This window comes from Neopelma chrysocephalum, unplaced genomic scaffold (genome assembly GCF_003984885.1).
Source record: "Neopelma chrysocephalum unplaced genomic scaffold, ASM398488v2 Primary Assembly neopelma1_84, whole genome shotgun sequence".
In the NCBI taxonomy this organism is placed as follows: domain Eukaryota; kingdom Metazoa; phylum Chordata; class Aves; order Passeriformes; family Pipridae; genus Neopelma; species Neopelma chrysocephalum.
The window spans coordinates 52,279-76,606 of NW_020897746.1; the positions used below are offsets into that span (position 1 = coordinate 52,279).

General features: G+C 44.1%; 1 protein-coding gene and 2 long non-coding RNA genes across 3 annotated transcripts in view; 1 reads left to right on the forward strand and 2 right to left on the reverse strand.

Moving 5' to 3' along the window:
• Positions 1-24,328, forward strand: part of LOC113971471 — a 51,394-nt gene that overhangs the window by 13,180 nt on the left and 13,886 nt on the right. The window contains exon 3 of the long non-coding RNA XR_003535562.1: positions 16,676-16,774. This is a non-coding gene — a long non-coding RNA (uncharacterized LOC113971471). The remainder of the gene's footprint in view (positions 1-16,675; positions 16,775-24,328) is intronic.
• LOC113971464 (myosin heavy chain, skeletal muscle, adult-like) lies at positions 186-7,970 on the reverse strand. Its single transcript, XM_027691427.1, has 17 exons — positions 7,749-7,970; positions 7,517-7,660; positions 7,269-7,425; positions 5,962-5,989; positions 5,749-5,863; positions 5,571-5,663; positions 5,369-5,432; positions 5,179-5,277; positions 4,969-5,072; positions 4,755-4,893; positions 3,937-4,055; positions 3,690-3,839; positions 3,176-3,346; positions 2,433-2,742; positions 2,240-2,310; positions 1,479-1,566; positions 186-318 (listed from the first exon to the last, which is right to left on the reverse strand). Exons 1-17 carry the CDS (start codon positions 7,953-7,955, stop codon positions 197-199), a joined length of 2,181 nt encoding a protein of 726 aa, XP_027547228.1. The 5' UTR covers positions 7,956-7,970; the 3' UTR covers positions 186-196.
• Positions 16,328-16,785, reverse strand: LOC113971473. The gene is made up of 2 exons (XR_003535564.1): positions 16,655-16,785; positions 16,328-16,567 (listed from the first exon to the last, which is right to left on the reverse strand). It is a non-coding gene; the product is annotated as an uncharacterized LOC113971473 (long non-coding RNA).

Here is a 24,328-nt window from a genome sequence, read left to right on the forward strand (position 1 = left end):
AACTGTCCCTCTGGGATGGCACTGGCATTAAGCACCTTGTATCTGTGAAAAGAGGAAGATTAGGCTATTTTTTCCCAACCAACTCACAGTAGCCACTAAACCCAGCCCGCTCATATATAGCTATTTTTGACAACAGACCGAATGGACCTATGAATGGACCAACAACATTTTAATGATGCTGAGAAGTGCAGTGCTCTTACCTCTGTTTGAAGTCAGCATAGAGGACTCTGCTGGGGAACCCTTTCCTGCAAATCCTGATCCCTTCCAACACGCCGTTACAGCGCAGCTGGTGCAGCACCAGCTCGTGCTCCATGGCACCTGAGCAAGGCAGAGCAGAGCACAAAGGAATGGCACAGATTCCAGTGTGCAGGGGAATCACAGAATCACAGAATATGCCAAATTGGAAGGGACCCTCAAGGATTATTGAGTCCAACCCTTAGCCCTGCACAGGCCCATCCCCAAGAGTCACCCCCTGTGCCCCAGAGGATCAGCCAAACCCTCCTGGAGCTCTGGCAGCCTTGGGGCTGTGCCCACTGCCCTGGGGAGCCTGGGCAGTGCCCAAGCAGCCTCTGGGGGAAGAACCTTTGCCTGAGATCCAACCTGACCCTGCCCTGATACAGCTCCAGGCCATTCCCTGGCTGCTGTTCCTGGTCCCCCCAGAGCAGAGCTCAGGGCCTGCCCCTCCTCTGCCCCTGCCCAGGAAGGTGGAACTGCAGTGAGGTCTCCCCTCAATCTCCTCTTCTCCAGGTGAACATACCAAATGCCCTCAGTGTCCTCACACACCTTCAGATCAAGGCCCTTCCCCATCCTCCTTCCCTCCTTTGGACACTCTCTAATGGCTCAATCTCTCCCTTCCATTGTGTCCCCCCAAACTGCCCCAATGTTGAGGTGAGGCCGCCCCAGGGCAGAGCAGAGCAGGACAATCCCCTCCCTGGCCCGGCCGGTGATGCTGGGCCTGATGCCCCCAGGACAGGGATGTCCCTCCTGGCTGCCAGGGCACTGCTGACTCAGGGACAACTGGCACCCATCAGGACCCCCAGGGCCCTTTCCCAGCACTGCTTTCCAGCATCTCATTCCCCAGTCTGTCCATTCATCCTAGGGGCAGAATCTGGCACTTCCCCTTGTTCCCAGCCCTGTGATCTGTCGAGGTCTCTCTGCAGGGCCTCCCTGCCTTTAAGGGACTCAACAGCTCCTCCCACTTTTGGGTCATCTGCAAATGTGCTAAGTATCCCTTCCAGTCCTGTGTCATTCATGAAGATGTTGGAGAGCACAGGGCCCAAGATGGAGCCCTGTGGAACCCCCCCTAGTGACAGGTCCCCAGTCTGATGTCACCCCAGTCCTTGTCACCCTCTGTGCTCGACCCATGAGCCAGTTGCTCCTCAACCACATGATGTGTTTATCCAGCTGTGGGCTGGACAGTTTGTCCAGAAGGAATGGATGTATCAGAGCAAACTCTCTTCCTACTTGAGCCATCTCACCAGGTGTTTTCGTTTCATTTGGAATGATGCAGCGCACAAAATGGGGGTGAGTGCTCCGCAAATTGGTCATCAGCTTGTTTAAGTTCTCCTAGAGGAAGCAGGTAGGAATGTGAGTTTCCTATGTCCAGTGTTTGAGGCATCAAGCCCAGGTAATGACTTCACAATGTCTCAAGTTGGGTTTCAGAACACTTAGATAAAGCCAGAGAAACCAAATATTTCTTCTATTTGAAGATACTGAACACCATTTTTAAAGACTGAAATACTTCAATACTTCTGTGTTGCTATTGGGCCAGTGAAAATAAATATAAATTTCACACATTCACAAAGAGTAATTGACTTCTAGATTTCTCACATTCTGCCTTCAAAAGTCAGGCTACTTAAGTTTTTAAAAATGGGGGTTTATTCCAATAAGATAAATATCCACTTGGAAATTACTTTCAATTCCTCAACAGAAATGCAGGAATACTCATATTATGGTTATAGTCTGACCCAAAGACCTAAAAATACAAAGATCTCAATGAAAGCTGCTCAAAGAAAAAAAGGAAATACACGCAGATTATTAGATTTTCATGATTTTGAAGACTGAATGCTTATTTTTGGACATGACAAATTAGCAATATTAAAATTGATCCTGGGAAACCTGATGTGGAATTTCTAAAGACATTTAGCACTACTATAGTAATGTAAAATAGTCCTTTCAAATTTAATATTAGCACACGCCCTTCCTTCCCATTTCAGAGGTAACAGGTGCAGTACTGTACCCGGAAAAGAGCTGAGACAGTCTGGAAAGAAGAACCCTTTTTCTTGCCACCCTTCTTTCCACCACCAGCCTCTGCAAATTAAAGGGAAAAAAATTAAATTGAACACAAAACAATTTTGAATGTTTAGTATTTATGGCTTCAATTCTGTGTCAACATCGTCCCACGCTGAAAATATAATTTTCACTGAACTGACCTGCATCTGCTCCACCATAGTTGGCAAAGAGTAAGGCCAAGGTCTTCACAGATGATTTCTGGTACAGCCCAATGACAGTTTCATTCAGGGGGTCCTTGTTCTTCTCCAGCCACCCAGAGATGTTGTAGTCCACTGTGCCAGCGTAGTGCACCAGGGAGAAGTGGGCCTCAGCCTTGCCTTTGCCAGGCTTGGGCTTCTGGAAGTTGCTGGACTTGCCCAGGTGCTGGTCATAGAGCTTGTTCTTGAAGGAGGTGTCAGTTGCCTTGGGGAACATGCACTCCTCTTCCAGGATGGAGAAGATGCCCATGGGCTGGGAGAGATTATAATAGGTACGAGGGAGAAACAGGTTAGAAAAGAGACATATTTTGGTTGGAAAGTTGCTAGAGCCAGAAAAGAAAGCTGTTCCCACACATTTCATGACAATAAGTCAGAGAAAATTAACCAAGGTTTATCTTTTTTCAGTGTTTTTGTTTCATTTGAACTTATGGAAATACTGTCCTCTCCATAAAACCTACTAACTGATAGGTGCTATAGAACATGACTGCCTTTTATATTACTTCTTTTTGTAATCTAGCAGTGAATTCTCTCACCAAAAGTCTTGATATCTGAGTATGATCTCCAAAAACACTTCCACCCTGTTGCCACAGGGTATATACTTGAAGAAGCCAAAATATTCTCATGTGCTTCTTAATTGCATCTCTTGGCAAGTATAGAAGATCCAACTTATTCAACACAAAGCATACCTTTTCAATGAGCTCAATGCAGGCAGCCAGGTCCATCCCAAAGTCAATGAATGTCCATTCAATTCCTTCCTTCTTGTACTCCTCCTGCTCCAGCACGAACATGTGGTGGTTGAAGAACTGTTGCAGTTTCTCATTGGTGAAGTTGATGCACAACTGCTCAAAGCTGTTGAACTGCCAGATATAAAGACATACAATGCTTTCAAGGATCAGCAATAATAGCAAGGTGTTTTCTCGTACAATCCTAATTCACTAGGGTTGATACTATAAATACAAGTCATCTTCCTTTGTAGATTTCCTGTGCTATATCTCTAGGATAGGCTTTGTATTTAAAAAAGAGAGGTTTCAAATTTAGAGCAATTGAAAGATTAGTTTTCAATCTTTTTTTCTTTTCAGGATTAAAAATGGTGATTCCAACAAGCCCTACAAATAAATGTAGGAACATACTGCCTTCTATTAAACGTCTCAAAAGTTTCAATTGTTTTCCATGGAAATGCTAAAAAACTGTGTTCTTTACATCAAAGATCTCGAAGCCAGCAATGTCCAGCACACCAATGAAGTACTGCCTGGGCTGCTTCGTGTCCAGCTGTTGGTTGATACGAACAACCATCCACAGGAACATCTTCTCATAGACAGCCTTTGCCAGGGCACCCACTGAATTGTTCACCTAAAGCATAGAGAAAGGTTTGTAGGTTACTACACACAGCAGAGGAGAAACAACACCAACCATCAAAGCATTTTCCAGATTATCCTGTTTTTCCTACCTGCTGGACAGTTTGGCCCTTGGTCACGTATTCATTCCCCACCTTGACTCGGGGGTAGCAGAGGGCCTTGAGCAGGTCTGCTGAGTTCAGGCCCATCAGGTAGGCAGCCTTGTCAGCAACTGAACACCAGAAAAGAGAAAACAGTAAATATTCAACAATTCCAAAAATTTGGTCCTTGAGGACTGTTCCAAAAGTATTCTCTGCACAACAATATCTGTCAAAGCACAAAGCTGATTTCTCTCCTGTCTGCAGGATTCAGAGTCTGCAACTCTTTCTGAGCTTAATTTTCTACAATTGCTCTTCAAGAGAGCTCATTGCTTTTATCCTTTTTCAGATGTAACTATGGGTCTTCATGTGCACTTTCTAGTTGTATAGCAAGAGGATTCATCACTCAGAGAGATGGAGGCATGAGCAGTCCTTCCTGCTGTGACAGAGACTAATCAAGTAAACATCTCACATTGGAGTTCACTCCAGTAGGTAAGAGTGAAGAGGAGCAGTTTCCCATCCTGGTAGGGCTGAACCATTTCACTACTCCACACTACAGCAGAGATTGCAAGATATATTTCAACTTAAGTATGACTAACAATGGTATAGGAATTGACATCCATGGCTCCAGTTTCCTGGCAGGGTACACCAGATCTCTTATTTATGAAGTACAGGTACCATTAGATGAGATATGTCTCAACTGTCATCTAGTCATGGAACAACTACTCTTCTTTTTAGTTTACACATTTGCATATTTAAAGCCTGAAATCTACCTAAGTCCTTCTTGTGACAAAGAATATCTCTTTTGGAAAGTTTGCTGATTCCGCTGATACCTTCAGTGCCATCAGGCTCTGCCTGCTCCTCACGCTGCTTCTGCTTGAACTTCAGGTTCCCGTAGTGCATGACAGCCCCTGTCAGCTTGTAGATGGCTGTTTTCTCATCAGCAGAGAAGCCCAGGATGTCAATGGCACTCTAGCAACAGAAAAATAAATGTACATGTACCAGGGCACCAATCCACCATATGACCTGTTTGATAAAGTTACTCACATCTGTGGCCATCAGCTCCTCCTGGTCGTCAATGCTGGGAACAGTGATCTCACCTTGACTCACAAAGTGGAAATCGTAAGGGTTGGTTGTGATGAGGAGCATGTCTGAAAGAAATAGAAGGGAAAAAAGAAGATTACTATAGCTTTCCAGATGACACAATGAACTATTTCTCAGTAATCTTCCTTCAAATAAAGTTAGTGATCTTCCTACCAATTAGCTCTGGCTTCTTGTTGGACATGATCTGATAAAAGATGTGGTAGCTTCTTTCCGCCTTGAGCTGGAAAGTGACTCTGGACTTCTCCAGCAAATCTGTCAAGGATGGCAGGACAGAGTTAAGCAGAAGAACTGGGCAGGAGCGGGGGCTTAGAAGGAATGGGAGCAGTCCAGGAGAATCTCTTACAAGTTTCAATGTCAGCAGAAGCCAGTTTGCCTGTGGCCCCAAAGTGGATTCTGATGAATTTGCCCTATTAAGGAGAAGCAGCAGCATTTCAGCTCCGATACATTTCATTGCCATGTCCTCATGTGAGAATACCACTATCCCATCACTGTTGTTATTACAAGAAGGGATTTTTGTGTAAGCTCGAAACAACTCATCAACTCACAAAGCGCGAGGAGTTGTCGTTCCTCACGGTCTTGGCATTTCCAAAGGCCTCCAGCAGAGGGTTGGCGCTGATGATTTGATCCTCAAGCGTTCCCTGCAGGGGGAAAATTATTCACGGACTGTGTTGATTTGACAGGGCAATGACGGCTCAAGTGTCCAGTCTGTTCTTCCTGACTCACCTGCATTTTGCCTGATGTCTGCTCCTCCTTCTTCTTGTCCCCACTGGCTGCAATTGTTGCAAAGTACTGGATGACACGCTTTGTGTTCACAGTCTTCCCGGCACCGGATTCTCCGCTGTCAGAGCAAGGAGAGAAGCAGAGAGCGTGTGGTCAGGCAGGAGGGGCCCTGGCCCTGGGCAGCCCCTCAGGGACCCGAGCAGGGGGTGTACGTACGTGATCAGGATGGACTGGTTCTCCCGATCTGGGGAAAGACAGAGATAAGAAACCTTTTTCTAGTATTTATGAATAACAAAAAATTTGAGAACTAGGAGAAAAATAAGAACTGAAGCTTCCAGAGAATCCAAGAACAGAAAAAGTAAAAGGACCTGGGAATTCTAATGGGTACTTTTGATTTTCCCAGCACTACTTCAGCTATTAGCAACTGGTTCAGTAAAGACATCACTTCAGAGAAGCTTTTGTAGTCTTATGCCTTTCCTGATGTTGTCTTTTCATCAAGCCACTTCTGTCTTATTAGTCAAGTAAATGTAATGAAAACATAGAGGTTATACTTTGATAGTATGTAAGTTCTTCTGAACCTAAAAGTTTCCTGAATAATCTTGCGGAAATTTGGAGGCATCATTAATGACAGAAATATATGACCAAGCTCTTTCACTCTTTTTCACCTCCTCTTTATAATCTCTATAAATACAGAAATTTTGCAGTCTTGAGATCATCCATTGATAACCTTTATTTCTGATTTTTCTATTCTGAATGTATTTCCCAGTTTCTAAGAAAAGGAGAAGTTCTAAATTCCCCACACCTTTGATTTCAATGCACATATAGGGAAGAGAAAAGAAGAAGTGGAAGGAAGAGGAAAGTGCAGAAAGAAACTTTTTGAAGTCATTCAATTTAAATGCTAAAAGCTTTATTTTTTTCCTTGACATCATTTTCTGAGGTTTACTTTTCACTATTGCAGTTGATTTTTAGTTGCAGTCACAGATCAGTGTAGGTGTTCCAGATATTGTTAAAGGCTGTATGTACTTTAGACATCTTTTACATAATGCAAGCCATTTGCATAATAATCAAGTCAGGCTTATGTACCTGTTCAAGGCAGAGATACTCTGTTTTACTTGTTAGAATGGATGCTTGAAAATTTAAATTGACTTAATGCACATCATTTATAGGGGCCATGTCATTTAGCTGTACTCTGTAGTCTCTTTCTGAAACTAATTTAGTGGTTAAGATACATAAATCTATTCATATATGTAAGATTCCATTACAGTCAGTGAAGTCTATATCACAAAATAGGTGGTTTTTCCAGTGAATTTAGTCCCTCTAAATTATGTCCAGGTCTTTAGTGATTCTAATGGGAATACAGACACTCAGCTCACACAGACCATTAAAGCTCAGTGCATTAATCTTCCATTAATTTCCCACACACAGTTTTTTTAGGTGGGGCACCATCTTTTTAGAGAATGCCCTACATTTCCCTCTACAGAGAGATGATTGCAAGAGCAGCTCAAAGGAAATCAAGCACTCACCAGTCAGCATGAACTGATAGGCGTTGTCAGAGATGGAGAAGATGTGTGGAGGGGCCTCCTGGCGCTTCTTGCCTCGGTAGGCCAACACCACCTCCGGGTTGTACACGGGCAGCCACTTGTAGGGGTTGACAGTGACGCAGAAGAGACCCGAGTAGGTCTGCGAGGAAGGGACACAGCACGTTGGCTTCCCCTGGGCCTGGCAGAGCAGTTCCTCCAGCTGCCCAAAGGAAGCTGCTGCTGCCACTTACGTAGATCATCCAGGCTGCGTAACGCTCTTTGAGGTTGTACAGCACAGCGGGTTCGTGGAGGTGGGTCATCATGGCCATGTCCTCGATTTTGTCGTACTTGGGAGGGTTCATGGAGAAGACTTGATCTTCCTTCACAGTCAGGGTCTGCCAAGGAAACAAAAGATCCACATTTGTCAACTGAAAACTCAGAATATGAATCAAATGTTGTCCTTCAGGCTTGTGTTTCACTCACCTCTCCCCCTTCAGTCTTGACAGTGACTTTCCCTGATTCCCTGCTCTGGATTGTACCTTTCACAAAGGATTCCTTTGCGTGTACCACAAAGACGGATGTCTTGGCATCGAAAGGCTTGTTCTGGGCTGCAATTCTCTCCTTTTCTGACTTTCGGAGGTAAGGAGCTGCCTCCCCAAAAACAGCCATCTCAGCATCTCCAGAGGCCATGGCTGCACTCTATTGAAAGCTTGTCAGCAGAGACGTCTGGGGGGAGAAAAAGAGTTGTAGATCACTGAGAAAAATAATATAATTTAGATCAGTGAGAAAGCTCCTTGCTCTTTAGCTAATAAATTGCTAACTAGTCTCCAAGGTTAACTCTTAAGAAGAAACCAATTAAATGCACTTTGACTTGAAGTTAAAAATATCTTAGTCTGACCCAAGAGTAAGACTTAGTCTTCTATAACATGTAGGTCTTGTAACAATAAATAGAACATCTTCTGAATATTGAGAACAGTTTGGTAACTCACCTTGATGAATTCTGACCACATTAAAATTTTTCACATAAAAGAATCTACAGCCAGAGAAAATCCCTCTCTGATCTGGTCCTTAATTAGAGTCTTCAGGAGAGTACTTTCTTGCTAAAAGAATTACCTTTTGTGTTAAAAATGAAAAAATTACTTCACTTTTTAGATCCCCCCTTTTTTCAATTATCTAGCCTAAGCAAATTCAGCAGCAATATAATAGGATTTATGAAGAGAACTCTTGCAGCTGTTTAAAAGCCCTGTCCTGTAGGGAATGGATTACTCAGTGTGTTACCTTTGGAGAAATCCTGGAATCTGGCCAACCCTGTAAAACAGGAATGGTGGTTGTTTCTTATTGTTGAACAGAATTCCAAAGAATAATTGTAGATTGAAAATACAGACATGCACTGAAATTACATTGAAAATTTTTGTTCACATGGGCACTCCCTCATGGAAATGGTTGCCAGAGGGAGGGGAAATGGAACAGAATATTTTAAGGATATTTTCCTCTTTCTTCAAGCTCACAAAATGCATGCACTTACCTTGAAGCCCTCTGTGGAGACAGGCTAGACGTGTCTCTGGAGATTTTATAGTGTCTTGTCTGCAGATGCTCTAGATGGTCCCCCTTTTTTCGGTCAAAACATTTCTGGCAAACCTTTTTTGGCAAAGCATTGTCTGGCAAACTAAGGGCATAATTGTGCCTTGATTTGAATGATATAATTAGAACATTTTTATATCTTACTGACTACGTGAATACATCTATAAATAATTCGTCAAGAGTGTTAAGGAGAGAATCTGGACTACTCACGGCACTTAGAGAACTTGCATGGTTCTATTGCTGCCTTTCTCAGTGATTTGCTCCTTGACCTGTGGTAGCTTCCTTGGTATGTTTTTCAGTCATGTAAGGGTGATGAGAACATCTGTGATGCTTTAGAAACACATGCATTGAGAGGAACAGGGAAAGTATGCCAAAACCCAGCAAATAATTGGTGTCAGGAGTCACTTTTCAGTGGTATTTTCTAAAAAGTAGGAGGTAAAAACATATTAGCTGGAAGGGTTTGAAATACAGTGAGTTGGAAGTCTGAACCCAAGTAATGGGAGACCCTACTTTGAAATGGAGCTCTTCAATAGATTCCTTAGCTGACTTTTGAGGAATCAAATGTTGCAAAGGAGTGGTTAGGGTTGCTTATAGAATCATCAACAAAGGTGGCTTAAAGGATCACCATCAAAGGCATTAGTAAAAGAGAGTTCAGTATAAATTTGCAAACGCACAGCAAAGTTTGATGGCAAGGTTTGCTCTATTACTTCCTATAAAGATCAAGGGAAATCATCTAAGAATCACTTTCAAATGATTTACACAACAACTGGAAATGCAAAGGATAAAGGTAAAAAAGGTAAGAAAGATCCTTCAAGTGACTCATGGGGCTCACAAAGGGCTCCCTTGCTTTCTAAACTCCTGATGGAATCCAGGTGCAGCTGAATCCAATCTTAATACCAGACCTGGTCAACAGTTTATGTCTAGAGGGTTTTAGCAGCACTTACTCGTTGACTAATTTAACATTTATAAAGTGATTCAATAGGATTTACTACAATTACAACAGTGACTTCATTATAAATCCCAAATGGCAACATTCAAACTACACTTGCACGAAGGTTGACCTTGAGGAGTGGAGGATATTGGTCCAGGTCACTGTTATGACCCACCCCAGAAGGGGAGGGTAACCCAGGTTTTTGTTAATAAATCCCTTGGGGTGGATTAGAGTGAAATAACACTGAATAATCGGTGTTTGTAAACATATATACGTAGGGTTTATTTTAGAACAATTTTGTTTCAAAAGTAAACAGCTATTTTGCTGTTCTGGGTGTTATCATCTATAGCAATAACTTATAGCAATATTGCAACATTACAGCATAGCAACATAGCACTATTAAAGTAGAAAGATAACACTTAAGGAAATGCATAAGGGAAAGAAAGGGAAAGAAAGCATAAAGGTGGAAAGATATACATGGTCACCACCCACTGGATCCAACAATGAAACATGGTAGTTGCAGCTTCCATGTCTGTTGCTCGAAGTGGTGGTCTTGATCTGTTGGAGTTGGGGGAAGCCCCCCCCAAAACTCAAAGATGTTATGAGTTATTATACACTTCTAGCTCAGGTGGGAAGACCTTGTACTTCCTCGGAGTGGGGACTTTTACAATGGATGTTGCCATGAGACATGTCACTGAGTCTCTGACATCTCCTAAGAGAGCTGCAGCTGCCCACTGTGTCAGCATCAGTCATGGTCCATCCTGGTCCAACATTTGAGATGCATAGCCCAGGCTGGATGCGCAGTTATCATGTAAAGGGAGGACATTGGCATGATAAAAGGTTCTCCCACCTTGCAGGACTTGCCTCTTCTTAGTCTCTTCCCTTATCTGGAAATACAGTTTGCAGCCTCAGGCAAGCATCTGCACCCCGGATAGCTGGACAATGGCATCCACTTATCCGATCTAAAGGTCCCTTGGCAGTATTCAGGGAGAAGTGGGCTTTGCTGGGTGACAAGCTGCTTCTTTTCAGTTTGCAAAAGTCTTTTGGTAATCTTAGAATGTGTAAGTCATTAACTGTTTCAGTCTCTGACAGCTGTGTCATCAGCTTTCGTGAATTTTTTGAAAATCAGGCCTCCAATTTTCACAAACTTGAGAGTTTGTGAGCTCTGAGAGGCCCCAGTCAGAGGGAGATGCTGCAGTCCAGGAGAGCCCAAAGGGCCTCACTTAGGACCACTGTGACCAGGGGCTTCAAGATGTTTGGGTTTAGTCATCCATAGATTTCCATCCTGACCACAATCCAGGTCAGGAATTACTGGAGCTTCCAAAACTCTAGTAACAATTCTACTGGAGTTACCAAAACTTCAGCAACAATGGTACCATTCCACTTGGGCTACAATTCAGGTAGGGAAAGTTCCAAGGCTTTAAGCAGGTGATTGATTATTCCCTCTCTCATCCTTCACCTTAGCCAGGCAACAGGAATTCCTGATATGGACAGTGGTGCTCCCACCTTTGCCATGCAAGGGTTCTTGATAGGGTCAAGGGACGCTCAGTACACAAACATCGAGGCTTTATGGGAATCCCTGAGATTGTAGAGCAGCCCTGAGGAGGAAGGGGGTATGCACTACCACATCAAAACAAAACATATACTTGTACGTGCATAGATAATATATGTATTTATGCAAATTTCATTTAAAAAGTGATTCCTCAAGAAACTTTGCTCTCTCTCACTGTTGACTGTCTTTCATTTTTTACTTGAAATTGATGCTTGCTTGCTCCCTTTATTGTCTGCATAAATAATGAGTTTCCTCAGTCAAATATGAAGTTCCAGTAGTTCCCATATCCCCTCTCTACCTGCAACTCCCCCAAAACCAGCATGCCTTTCCCTGCCATGCTTGTGCACACAATCACACTCATCACCTCAACATACAGTTCCAGCTACTATGCATTATGATAAATCCTCAGTCTTGCAGTGCCGTGCCATCAAAATAAGTGTATTTACACATTCACAGTCCCAGAAACACCCAACAACACAGGACTGTCTGTACCAGAGCAGTAGAGGCAGTAGGAAGTTGCAGGAAGTCTTGTGTAATGTTGATGGTGTGGGATAAAAGAGAGTTGCTCATAGTGCAAGCAACTAACTGATCTAGTACTGGTCTAGTTCTAGGAAAGGGTGTAATCACAGAATCATAGAATCAAAGAACTGTTTAGGTTGGAAAAGGGCAGTCCAACCATTAGTCCAGCATGGCCAAGTCCACCCCTAACCTTGTCCCCAAGTGCCACATCCACACTTGATCTACACTAATCACTTAAACTTCTTCCGATTCTCCAGATCTAAACACACTTTTCTTCTGGTCATTTGCATTTCAATCATTAAAATATCTCAGTGAATACCACAGCGAAGAGGGCAGAAAACCAGTGTCAGTGATCCAGTGCAATATACAGCATCAAGTGATTTTCTGTGCTGTAGGAGACCCTTCCAAGGGTGCTCTGGTACATTTTGGGCCCCAGATTGGAAGCCAAACCCAGAGCTCAGCCCTGAGAACACCACACAAGTTATGGGGACAGTTGAATATCTCATAAGGTTCATCTTTTCACATGGATTAGGAAGAAGAGTTGCCCATTACCAGAGGACTGATGTGGAAATTTTGAATTCTTGTCTAGTTAATATAGTAATGTGGAGAGCATGCAGCATCTGATTTATCATGTAACCTTCACAAAATAATTCTTCATACAGGAATAGGGACCTGCCAAATTTCTCTGTATCTTCAGCTGCCACTCACAGATCCTTGGAGAAAGACAAGTCACTCAGGAACATATACTGACCATGGTCTTGTCTTCCTTTTTTGGTTGAACGGTAGCCTCATACCAAACAGGTTGCACTCAAGAGAGGTGGAAATTATGAAGCTGGATTCCTTTCTTGCCATGTCCAGTACTGAAGTCTTGTGTAAAAACTTCTCCATGCTTATGCTGTTCGGGGAATTCAGGTTCCTCAAGTTTGCTGCTTCAGGCCCTTTACCAAGTGGCTCCTCCTTTCTTAGCAGCTGAGCTGTCAGGACAGAAATAACACCTGCAAATAAAAGGGGCTACTAGACTGCTAAAGCAACTAAGGTAACACACAGAGGAACCTCCAACTACTCCACACAGAATAGGCAAATGATATTTTGGGTTCTAGTACTCACTGTCAGTGAGTGTTGCATGAAATCACTAATTAGGGTGTAAAAGAAAAGCAGTGTTGACTTACCTGGTTCGAATACAGCTGTGGACATAGATGAAAATAAAGCTGTTTAAGAATTGATCTATGACAGTACACATAATACAGCATCCTTTGAAGGGTTAAAGTAACCCCCCAAATTCAATACGATTGTGTAGAAATAAGGTATCAAAGGACAGCAGTTCAGTTTTAGTAGACTAAAGACCACTTAATGACACTATTAAAAATTACCCGGGCAAAAGTCTGCCAATTATCAGAAAAGAACTAATAAAGGGTAGCAGTCACTTCATCATAGAAGCCAAACAGGTTGATCAAACATGATTACTTTTCCTGATAAATACCAAGAGGACACATCATCTTTCAAATAACTAAAGTGCAACTGAGCAGCTTACAGCTACCCTGGTACAGGTCCCTGCCTTTTTTAAAGGTGGGCGTAACAATAGCCTTTTCCCCCTCATCTGGGACCTTCCCTGGGAGTCATCATTTTTCACCAGTGGTAAACATAAGCCTTGCAGTTATGTGGGTGAATTCCTTCAGCAACCTTTGATGAGTCACAACCCAGCCCCATGGATGTGAATACATTCAGTTTCTCTTAGAAAGTTCAGCTTCACTAAGAAGCAAGGTCAGGACTTCCCCACTTTGATTGTCCCTTTCTTTCTCAAACTCTGTTGGAAGATGCTGACGTTGAGGGACAAATTTTGCCAATGAAGACTGACGCAGAAAAGGTGCTGCATACAAGTGCTTTTTGAATCATCTCTCACTAGGTGGTCACCCATATTCAGCATCAAACACACATTTTCTCTGAACTCCCTTCTGCATCATCCATGCAGAACTGTTATGCTCAATGTTTGAAGTACTCAAGCAATGTTTTATAGTCCTTATTTTGTTGCCAGTCCTTGCCTCCACCTCTTACATACTTTTGTGTTTTAATTCATCAAGAAGTTTGCTTAGCTAAGATCCAATTCCCAGTCCTCCTGCAGAACAAGATAGTTTGTTCCTGTGCTCTTCATAATTTTCCTTTAAACTCTAACCTCCTCTCCTGGCATTCTCTTTCACAGTTGCTGCCATGTGTGTGCTAACTGGCAGTTCCCTGAATGCAATGAATTCCAGTCTTACGAAGTCTAGAGTGCTAATTCTGTTGCTTATCTTCCCAGCTTTCCACTAGATCCTTCATCCAGTCATCATGTGTTTGCTGCAGCCTAAGCTGCCATCTGGGATCATATTTATCACTAGTTCATCCTTACTTCCAGCACTCAGCATTGCCTGGCCAGAATTTACGTTGGGATGTTGACATTAGCGCTGCCTAAGAATTTCTGGCATAACTTGCCTGGTGCTGTTGCCCTCACAGCAGATGTCCACATGGCTGAAAACCTCTCTAAGGCAGAGGAGACTTGTGACTTTCTACTAGTTGTAGAAATCATCCTCCACTGCTTTGTCTTGGTCAGGTGGTCCATGACAGACCCCATCACAACATCCCTCATTTTCCTCCCATCTTTGACAGAATGTTCTGCAGCCTCACATGGAGCATTGCACAAGCAAGGAGCACTTTGACATAAAGCATAAATCCTTCCCATTTCCACTGTCTATTCCTCCTAAACAGTCCCATGACCATGTTCCAGTAGTGCACACTATCCCACATTATCTCCATAATTCTGCTCGTGTTCCCCTTCTTCCTTGTAAAATTCCTACATTTGCAGCTATTCCTCTCTCACTTCTGAGCTTTTGTGCTTTTCCCATAACAAAACTGATTTCAGACCCTTGTCATCAGGTTTGTAGTCTCATTGGAAAGATTTCTTTCCTTCTTAGTCCTAAATACAGATGTCCAAAAATCTAGAGGAACTTACAGAACTTATAGTTTCCAAACATAGTGTTGAAACTCCTACTTAAAAATCCATTTAGATATCACAAGACTGCCCAGTGAGTAATGCAATGCCGTGGTATTGAAAGGGCTTATGGAGAAATCCAGGGAACTACAGTGCAGTGATGAGTGCACTGGACAAATATGTGCTGGGACCCAGAAACCTCCCATGCCCTGGGCTGATCCCACAGCGTGGGCAGCAGGGCAGGGGGGGATTCTGCCCCTCTGCCCCTCAGGTGAGACCCCCCTGCAGAGCTGCTCCAGCCCTGGGGAACAGCACAGGGAGCACATGGAGCTGCTGGAGAGAGTCCAGAGGAGGCACCAAGATGATCAGAGGGATGGAGCAGCTCTGCTGGGAGGACACGATGGGAGAACTGGGATTGTTCAGTATGGAGAAGAGAAGCTTTGGGGTGACTTAATTGTGGCCTTCCAGGACCTGAAGGGAACCTGCAAGAAGGATAGAGAGAGACTATTTACAAGGGAGTGACAGGACAAGGGGCTTCATGCTGACAGAGAGTAGGTTTAGATTAGATATTGGGAAGAAATTGTTCCCTGTGAGGGTGGGGAGGCCCTGGCACAGGTTGCCCAGAGAAGCTGTGGCTGCCCCATCCCTGGAAGTGTTCAAGGCCAGGTTGGATGGGGCTTGGAGCAACCTGGGACAGTGGAAGGTGTCCCTGCCCATGGTAGGGGGAGATGGAATGAGATGATCTTTAAGGTCCCTTCCAACCCAAACCATTCTATGATTCTATGATTCTTTGAAATCAGTAGAAATTATAACATAGAACAAAATTAATGAATACAGGGAAAAGTGACAGTCTTTCACATGTATTCAAAAGGGGAAGTCTCACTTCACAAACCTGTTTTCTCCTTTGAAGGCTGGATAAAGCACATAGATTTAACTATCAAGACTACACCTCTAATGCTAAATAAGTCTGTTCCTGAGTGTGATCTCTGGTATCAGGTGAAATGGTGTGAGTTACTTTGCAGTCAGCCCTCAGTGCTCCTGGCCACCAGAACAGCATCAGCATCAGCACCACACAACCCTTGGCTTGGGGCCCTGCTCTTTAGCCAAACCTACTTTCTCTTTCACTCCAAATAAACAATGGCATGGAGGGAAAAAACTGCAGCACTGGCATCTATGTGCACATGGTTCACACAAATGGAACATCAGCTGTCAGAGCAGCTTTCAAAGGGAAAACCCCTCACCCTCTGCACTAGACCCAGAGGGATTAGAAACTGAGAAAGAAACTGTGAGAAAATGGATAGAAAAGGACTGGAAGCCCAACATGGGAAGGTTGGAGAACTTCAGGGAGAAAACAAAACCTAAACTTTCACCCTTTTCCTCTAGATGGTATTCCTGGAAGATAAATATTATATTAATTCATATTTGTGGGCAAACTAACTTGAAGAATTTTCTTCCATGGATTTAAAATTCCTGATCATATGGACACTCAGATAAGGATCTTGTAAAAAGCTCTGGGGTACACACCAACTTTGGATTTGTTTTAATTCATAGAGATTATCAGTCTCACTGAAGTGATAAATTGCTGTCACATGGCCTATTGAGCATTCCAGGCTCTTGCAGAGAAATACTCTTTAATTTGAATTACCAGATCCAGACTCCATGAAGATTTAGCTCTACAGTTCTCACAGTTCCATGAGCTAGGCCGCAGAAAACCATCCAACTTCCTCTCTCCAACCATGGGGCAGCCAAGATGACACCTGTCCTTGGGAACAGGGATCTGTTGAAAGAGGCAGCAATGTCCTCATGCAAAACAAAGGGAGAAATGGATCCTGCCAGCCATTGACATTCTGCCACTTCTGTTTCAGGGCCTGGAGTCCAGTAGGACTAGAAGCAAACCACAGCACAGCCAGAAGGGGCAGAATCAGAGAAATCCCTGGATAAAGATGGTCCTGCACGGACATAAGGTGTGGGCAAAGTGCTGGTGTGATGACATCCAGGCATTCTGAAAACAGGTCCCATCCCACTTTCTGTAAGTCCCTACAATGTGATTTCCCTTCCCTTGTGTTCAGTGAGCATGAGCTGGGGAGTTCTGGGGAGAAGGAGGGGATCACATGAACACTGGTGAAGTGTGAAAGTGGAGCACTATCAAAGCTTTTGAGTTTGTGGCCCCATGGAAATCTCACTCTCTGATCTGCTTCTTAGAGCAGTAGCAGCAGCCTTGTAACTTGTCTAATTATAAAGAAAGTCCAAGACCAGTATCTCCATGTCATTGGCACAGAACCAACCACCTTCAGGCCTTCTGCTTAGGTCCTCCTTCCATCCTGGACCAAGCTGACCAGGACCTCCTGTCCAGTTGCAACACCAGAAAAAGAAGAATGAATGCAAGTCTCTATGCTCCTCTTCAGGCTCACTGGTCTTCTTTTCTGCCCAGAGAGAAACAAATAAAGCAAACACAGTTAGAATGTGGGAACCAACATGCAAAGTTCAAAAAGGCATCTTCATATTTGTAGGCAAACTAACTTGAGGAATTTGCTTCCACAGATTTAAAAATCCTGGTCATGTGGACACTCAGACAGGTATATTGCAAAAGTCTCTGGGCTGCACCTCAAATCCTGGGGGCAGTTCTGGGCCCCTCACTGCAAGAAATTCATTGAGGGGCTGGAGCGTGTCCAGGGAAGGGAACGGAGCTGGGAAGGGTCTGGCACACCAGGAGTGGTTGAAGGAGCTGGAGGGGACTCAGCCTGGAGAAAAGGAGGCTCAGGGGGGACCTTCTCACTCTCCACAACTCCCTGACAGGAGGGGGGAGTCGGGGGGGGGGGTTTGGGCTCTACTCCCAGGGAACAAGGGACAGGAGGAGCAGGAATGGCCTCAAATTGTGCCAGAGGAAGTTTAGGTTGGATATTGGGAAAATTTCTTCACTTGAAAGGGTTGTCCAGCCCTGGCACAGCTGCCCAGGGCAGGGGTGGAGTTCCCATCCTGGAGGGATTTAGAAGATGTGTGGGGACATGGTTTAGTGGCAGACTTGGCAGTGCTGGGGTAAAGGCTGAATGGAATGATGTTAGAGGTCTTTTCCAAACCATATGGAGACCTCACAACAGCTTCACATTTCTGAGAGCACAGGCAGCAGGGAAGAAATTATTCAGTTGGAGGAGCAATTGTTCTGATTTCTTTTCCTGCTTTTCCTTCTGCAGGCTCTTTCTCTTTAGGATGCTGAGACACCAGTGTCATCTCTTTCACTTTTCCTATGTCTGCTAAACTGTTTGGCATTATGTCCAGAATAGTGAAGGGCAGTCATTGCCAAGTCCTTCCCCTGCTTATCATTTAGTATTTGTGGGAATGTTTCAGAAAAGGATGTGATTTCAGCAAAGATTGCCTAAATTCACTTCTAATGGGAAATTAGTATTTAGTATCAGCGCCCTTATATTTTAGGGAAAGAAAAAAATTATTTTGTTCAGTGCCTTGATTCTATAGATTTAAAAACATGTATGGCAATGTGAGAACTAGCTATTGAAAATCATTTTCTGGTCTAATGTTTTTTCTTGCCAGACTCTGTAACTTATACAGAGCAGAGTAGTATCCCCCCAAAATAAATGGCAATATTTCAATTCCAGAATCAGGACATTAACATATAGCATTTTTATGTAAAAAAACCCCAACACCATCACCCCAAAACAGCAGAGGCTGGGCTAGTGACAGACCCTTTCCTGGGAAATACAAAAATCATGTGGGTTAGAACTACACTTATGATTCTTCCAGAAAGTGCAATGATGTAGGAAGGAGTCTGAAGTTTCCTGTCTTGCACATGATTTCCCCACTGCCAAAAAAAAGGATCTCAAATCCTTGCAGGGCTTTCTCTCAAGTGCTGTTGTTGGCCATGCTGTCGTTAGGGTAGGGCCTGCCTAGAGAGGTCAGTTTGCTCTGCAGCCTGTGATGGACGGTCTGACAGGGAACACTCAGCCCCTGCTGCAGCAGCTTTTCTGCTGCCTCTGTGTAAAATGAGAGCTGCCAGGAATGTTAGCACAGGGCAAGCAGAAATGTCAGAACAACACTCTGTAGCAACACTGCTCATCCCTGTACTTCTGCTAGGATGTGGTTGGACACTGAGCCCTGGAAATGGTAAGAGCACATTTTCCGTGTTAAAAGGTTATTTATCAATTCAGTGTTGCTCCATTAAGGTGCATGCTTTCAATATTATGTGAAGAATGTGCTCAGTCCATAATTTTGATGTGACATCTGGTTGGGAAATTTGCCACTGAACTAACGTTTCTGATAAATGTGGCTGAAGGAATGGGCTGAGAGCAATAGATGATTTCCGAGGAAAAACTACTGAGGACCATAACTAATGAGACAAAAGCTGCAGGTTGAAAAGCAATGTGGACCATTCATTCTTTACCATGGCAAATGTAAGCAAAAATTTCTGTGTCTAAGTGTGAGCACCTGTGAAGACACGCTGATGTCACAGGCTGGCCATGGAGGGGCTTTAATGGTCCTGCTGTCCCCTGTCCCTTCTGCTCTATTCAGAAATTAATTTCTGCAGATCTTAATGCAGCTGTGATTTACCCTCACTACAAGTCAAGGAAAGTGAATGCTCCTGTCCCAGGAGGAGTTTTAATGTTAAATTTGTTTCCTAAGGAGCTTTCCACAGACTGGTATTCTTGGAAGTCCTCAGAATGAGTTAACTGAACATGAGAGGCAAATAAACCCCATAATGTGGGATTAGAGGATGGGCAGCTTTCAAACGTGAACCACAGGTGCACATTACACACACTCCTCCTGTGTCCACAGCCAACAGCAGCAGAAGAGCTTGGAGCAGGAGATTCAGTCCAAGGAGATGACCCTTGGGATGCCCTTTCAATCCCCCACCAAAGGAGCTGAGGGGTTCCTGTTACAGAGCAGGTGAGTGGGATGGGCAGGCTGGAAGACAGCTGGGGAGAAAAAGGTAATTGAAGTAGCAAGTAACTGTAAAAGGAGGAAGGAAGGGGAATGAAAAGAAAGTAAGGAAGAAGCATAGTATTAACCCCTGCAGGAAACTGCATCATAATCTAAAATAGGCTGTGATTGTGAGATCAAAGGTCCACGTAGCCAAACCTTCTGTCTTTGAAAGTGATGGCCAGGAAGGAGCATCCAGATAGAATGGCACTTCTCCCAAACTCTCCCAACTTCCAGTAATTTGTGTTTATGGAGTCCCTGAGCAGAATGCAATGTCTGGGTATTTAACAGCTCATAGTGAATTTTAACTGCTGAATTTGTCCAAGCACTTTTTGAACTCATGAAGTGTTCTCTGAACACATGGCACGTTACTGTGATCCTCCACTGACTGAGACTAACCCAGAGAAAGCAAATATCCACATATGCAGTTCAATTCCCTTTGTTCTGATCCTTGACTGACTGTTACAAACTTACATGTTTTTTGCACTTCAGCCAAATTTGCATATGAAGCCACATATTTGAGGAAGTAAAAATAGTGATTAAACTGCAGAGAGATTTCCCAGGTGCCAAGGTAGACAGTGCTATAGTTAATCTGCAGGACATATACTACAAGTATAATATTTTCAAGGGCATTGTCTTTCCAACCACTGAGGCTCCTGTCACTTAAGAGATTCCACCACAGCTTCCTGTAACATTAGCAGATAGATTTCCTTGGTGGTCAGTCTAAACATTTCTTTGATTGCTCTCTGCATCCATCCTAGATGCCAAGGGGAGGATACAAATCCCTGCTCTTCCTGAAGGGCAAATCAGTTGTGTAAAGCAGAACAGCTCCAGCGGAAGACAATGACAATGACATTGTCATGACAACCCACAGCCAAGGTGCCAAGGAGTGGTGGCCCATGTGAGAGATCAGCAGCTGCAGATTCTAACAGTGCTTACATCTCCTGTCCTGAGGAGACAGGTGCTTACATCTCCTGTCCTGTCCTACTCACCCTACTAAAGTCTACCTGGGACAGACCTTTCTCTCCATGGGCTTATCACAAAGTACTTGGAAATACTTGAGTTTATCCCAAAACAAAGAAGTGAATGCCTTGTCCAAAGGAGGAGGGGACACTGGCCTGAGAAAACATATCCCAAATCTGCTGCAGCCAAAGATGCAATGCCAACTTCACTTCATCACCACTTAGCTGAGCAACACAAGCATTGCATTCCTCCAAAATCAGTTCCTCGGGTCCCTCAAAGTGCCCTTGCTCCCCGAGAAGTGCCTCCAGGCAGCCAGTATCTCTCAGGGTGCAAGGTCTCAGAGCAGAGCTGTGTCTTGACTGCACTGCAAAGACTGAGTTTCACCCATTAGTCCCCCAATGTGTGTATGGTGTCCTCAGTCCTATCTGTGTAAAAACTCTGAATTCAAGAGAACTAATACATGTAGAACTGGGAAAAAGAAATGAAGGACCTCTGTGTATGCCCTTTTCGTGGTTCTATGGCAGGTTCATTGGTAAATTCATGGTGAATTCAACTGTTGAGTTTACTTCCTCAACGTCTTTGTCAAGAAGTTTTTTTCCTTTAATACAGAATATTTTCAAAATACTGTGTAACTGGAACGGTCAGCTCAGGAGATGCAGATGCCCCTCTATAGCACAGGAGTTCGCAGGTCTGAGACGTGTGTTCTGTTGGAACACAGGCACTGCATCTATTTTAAACTTTCTCTCTGAGATGGTCGTTTATGGCCACTTTGGAGCTGTGTTTCCCCTGGGGTCAGTCAGCACTCAGCAGCTGCCAGGCAGCCCAACCCCACAGACAGTGTCAATGCCAAAGGTGTCATCCTCTAGGTATGGCAATAGGTATCCCAGAGGAAGGAACCTTTGCTTTCCCTCCCCTGGGAATGCTATTTGGATCTCAGAAATTTATCATAATTTATAGCCTCACCAGGTGAATATTAGTGTTAGTTCAGCATGAAAGAAAACCTGATATTGCTGGTTTTTCTCTATGTTCCAGATACTTGTGATATGTCTTAAGCTGACATATCACTAGAGTACATATTGTACCATTAGAGGGGTTTTTTTATTAGTTAAAGAATTCTGAAAAAAAAGTATCATAATAGGCCAATAAAAACAACAAGAGTTCTTTTTTTAAAAGGGCGTTTACAGTGTTTCTTAAATTAAAGGCACATTATTTATTTATCAATTTGGAAAAATCAATTTTTAATATCCCTTAAAATGTATTCCCCAAACTAATGTGATGTTCAGGCAAATAAACAGAACTCTAAAATGAGAACTCTTTGCAACTGGAAAAGAAGCTTTTAATAGATAAAAGTCATATTTCAGATATTAGAAATTAATATTTCTAGGAAGCAAGAGAGGGATTCTTCATCAGAAATTGTAGTGATAGGACAGGGGGAATGGCTTCAAACTGACTGAGAGTAGGTTTAGATTGGATATTAAAAAGAAATTCTTGCCTGTGAAAGTGGTGAGGCCCTGGCACAGATTGCCCAGAGAAGCTTGGACAGGGCTTGGAGCAACTTGGTCTAGTGGAAGATGGCCCTGCCCATGGCAGGGGATGAAACTGGATGATCTTTAAGGTCCCTTCCAAACCAAACCACTGTGGAATTCTATGATTTTATATTAACATGCCTACACAACTTTATAGACTTTATAGCAGGATCAGTAATTGACTATGAAATGTAAACATAAAAATATATATGATGCTCACCACAGTTTCAGTTGCAAGAAAGTTATTGATATACTTGGAATTTTTCTATAGAAGGTCATATGATACCATCCATATCTACACAGTCCTTGAGAGGTGCTTGTCTAGAACAGATCTTTAGAAGCACAGATTAAAGGAGATTCTGCAATATTATAGATACTCTGTTTTACCATACAGTTTTTCTCACTCAAATATTTCCTTAATAATAACTCCAAATCCTTTTAACTTCAAATTAAGCAGTTATGGTGTTGGTGATAGAACCCTCCATGTATCTTAATGAAACTTATTTTCACTTGAAAAGATTTTTTCATACTTCCACACCCAGACTTTACTTTGCTCATCTCTTGACTTACAAAATTAATTTCTATCCATACCTTTTTCTACGTCATATTCTTCATACTTGTCATTTTGGCTCTTCTTCTCCTTACTCTTCCTTACAGGAATATTTTCCTTTTTTCAGAAGAGAGTTACAAAGTGTGCTCCATTCAAAATACTTTAGGCTATCTCTAAGATAAAACACGGCCTAAAGGGAGCAAACATTAAGCAGCAGTGCACCACATAAAGAATACTTGTACTAATATTGGCAATAATTAGATTCGATTACTATAATGAATTGAATAGCAAAGTAATTTTCACAAGTGCTTGACATGGTTAAGTGTGTAAAAACTTGTGATCCCAATTGCTTTTCTCCCTGGCTCAAGGGACAAATAACATGCATTTCTGTCTGATTTCATCCTCCCAAAGTACTTTAATTCTCTTCATTAAATTTCCCACTGAAAATTACAAATATTTTTTCCAGTTTTCCAGATCTGCCTTTAAGTTTGATCCCATTCCATCCTGCTAAACTGCTTGGAAGCCCCTTTTCCCAAGAAACACAGAAGCACTGTCTGCTTCTGTCACCTCAGGGTCTTTTCTTCCAACATTCCCAGATGTTCTTTGGCCCATCCCACCTGTCTTTCTTCTGTCCCAGTGGGGAGCAGATGAAACTGGCTGAGCGGCCTGGTTGCCTTTGAACCCTTGTGCTGTGATTCCCTCCCAGTCCTGGGCCCGGCAGTTGCAGCAGGTTTAAAGCCCCCGGTTGAGTGAGGCCGAGCGGCTGCTGTGCAGAGAAGCAGCTGCCCAGAGGAGGGTCCCGTGATGGCTCCAGGCTGCCATCCCCTGGCAGTGGGGCCTGGAGCAGAGGGGGAGCTCGGGGCCGCCCCGCTGAGCTCCCTGGGACTGACAGGGGCCGGGTGGGGCCGAGAGGCACCCCCGGCTCCCCCCGGCAAGAATTCCATCGTCTTTCTGCTAAGGATCCCTGAAGGAAATTGTCTGTCCTTCCGTGTCGGGTGACAAGGCCCAGGCTGAGGATAAAGCTGATGGGGCCGGGGCCGTCAGAGCAGCAGCGCCAGGGCTGAGGCGACAGGCACAGCCCGGGCCCAGCTGATGGCCCCGCTCTGGGTGTGCTCTGTCCGGTGGCCCCGGGGCCGGAGCCCGCAGGAACGGGCTTTCCGGAGCTCTCCAGAGGGCCCGGGCAGTCGGGCTGCGGGCGGGGCTGGGTCTCCATGAGCGCCGTGTCACGGTCACCAGCCTGGCCAGGGCTCCTCCTTCAGCCCAGATACTGCCGTGGCCCTCGAGGGATGTCTGGGCTTCGGCCCTGCAGCCTTCGCTCAGCGAGTGCTGGGAAAGCACAGTTTGAGCAAAGGGATATGGCCCCTGCAGTGCTGCCGAACCTGGGAGCAAGCCCTGCCTCTGCCTTCTTCCTTCTTCCTCACCCAGACCGGGACTCCAGGGTGGCAGCTGGAAAATGCTGCATTTTCAGAGCTACAGCTCAGCCCGCCTTTTCCATGGGTAGGTTTACAAGAGAGGGGATGTCCCCTCGACCCCGGTGAGCCCCAGCTGAC

Bases quoted from the DNA above. Each gene is read 5' to 3' on its own strand.
- LOC113971464 (XM_027691427.1), bottom strand. From the start codon at position 7,955: ATGGCCTCTGGAGATGCTGAGATGGCTGTTTTTGGGGAGGCAGCTCCT. The intron at 5,278-5,368 runs GTAAGAGATTCT...CATCCTTGACAG, and splicing joins TTCTGCTGACATTGAAACTT to ATTTGCTGGAGAAGTCCAGA. The intron at 3,347-3,689 runs GTAAAGAACACA...TATATCTGGCAG, and splicing joins CTGGCTTCGAGATCTTTGAT to TTCAACAGCTTTGAGCAGTT.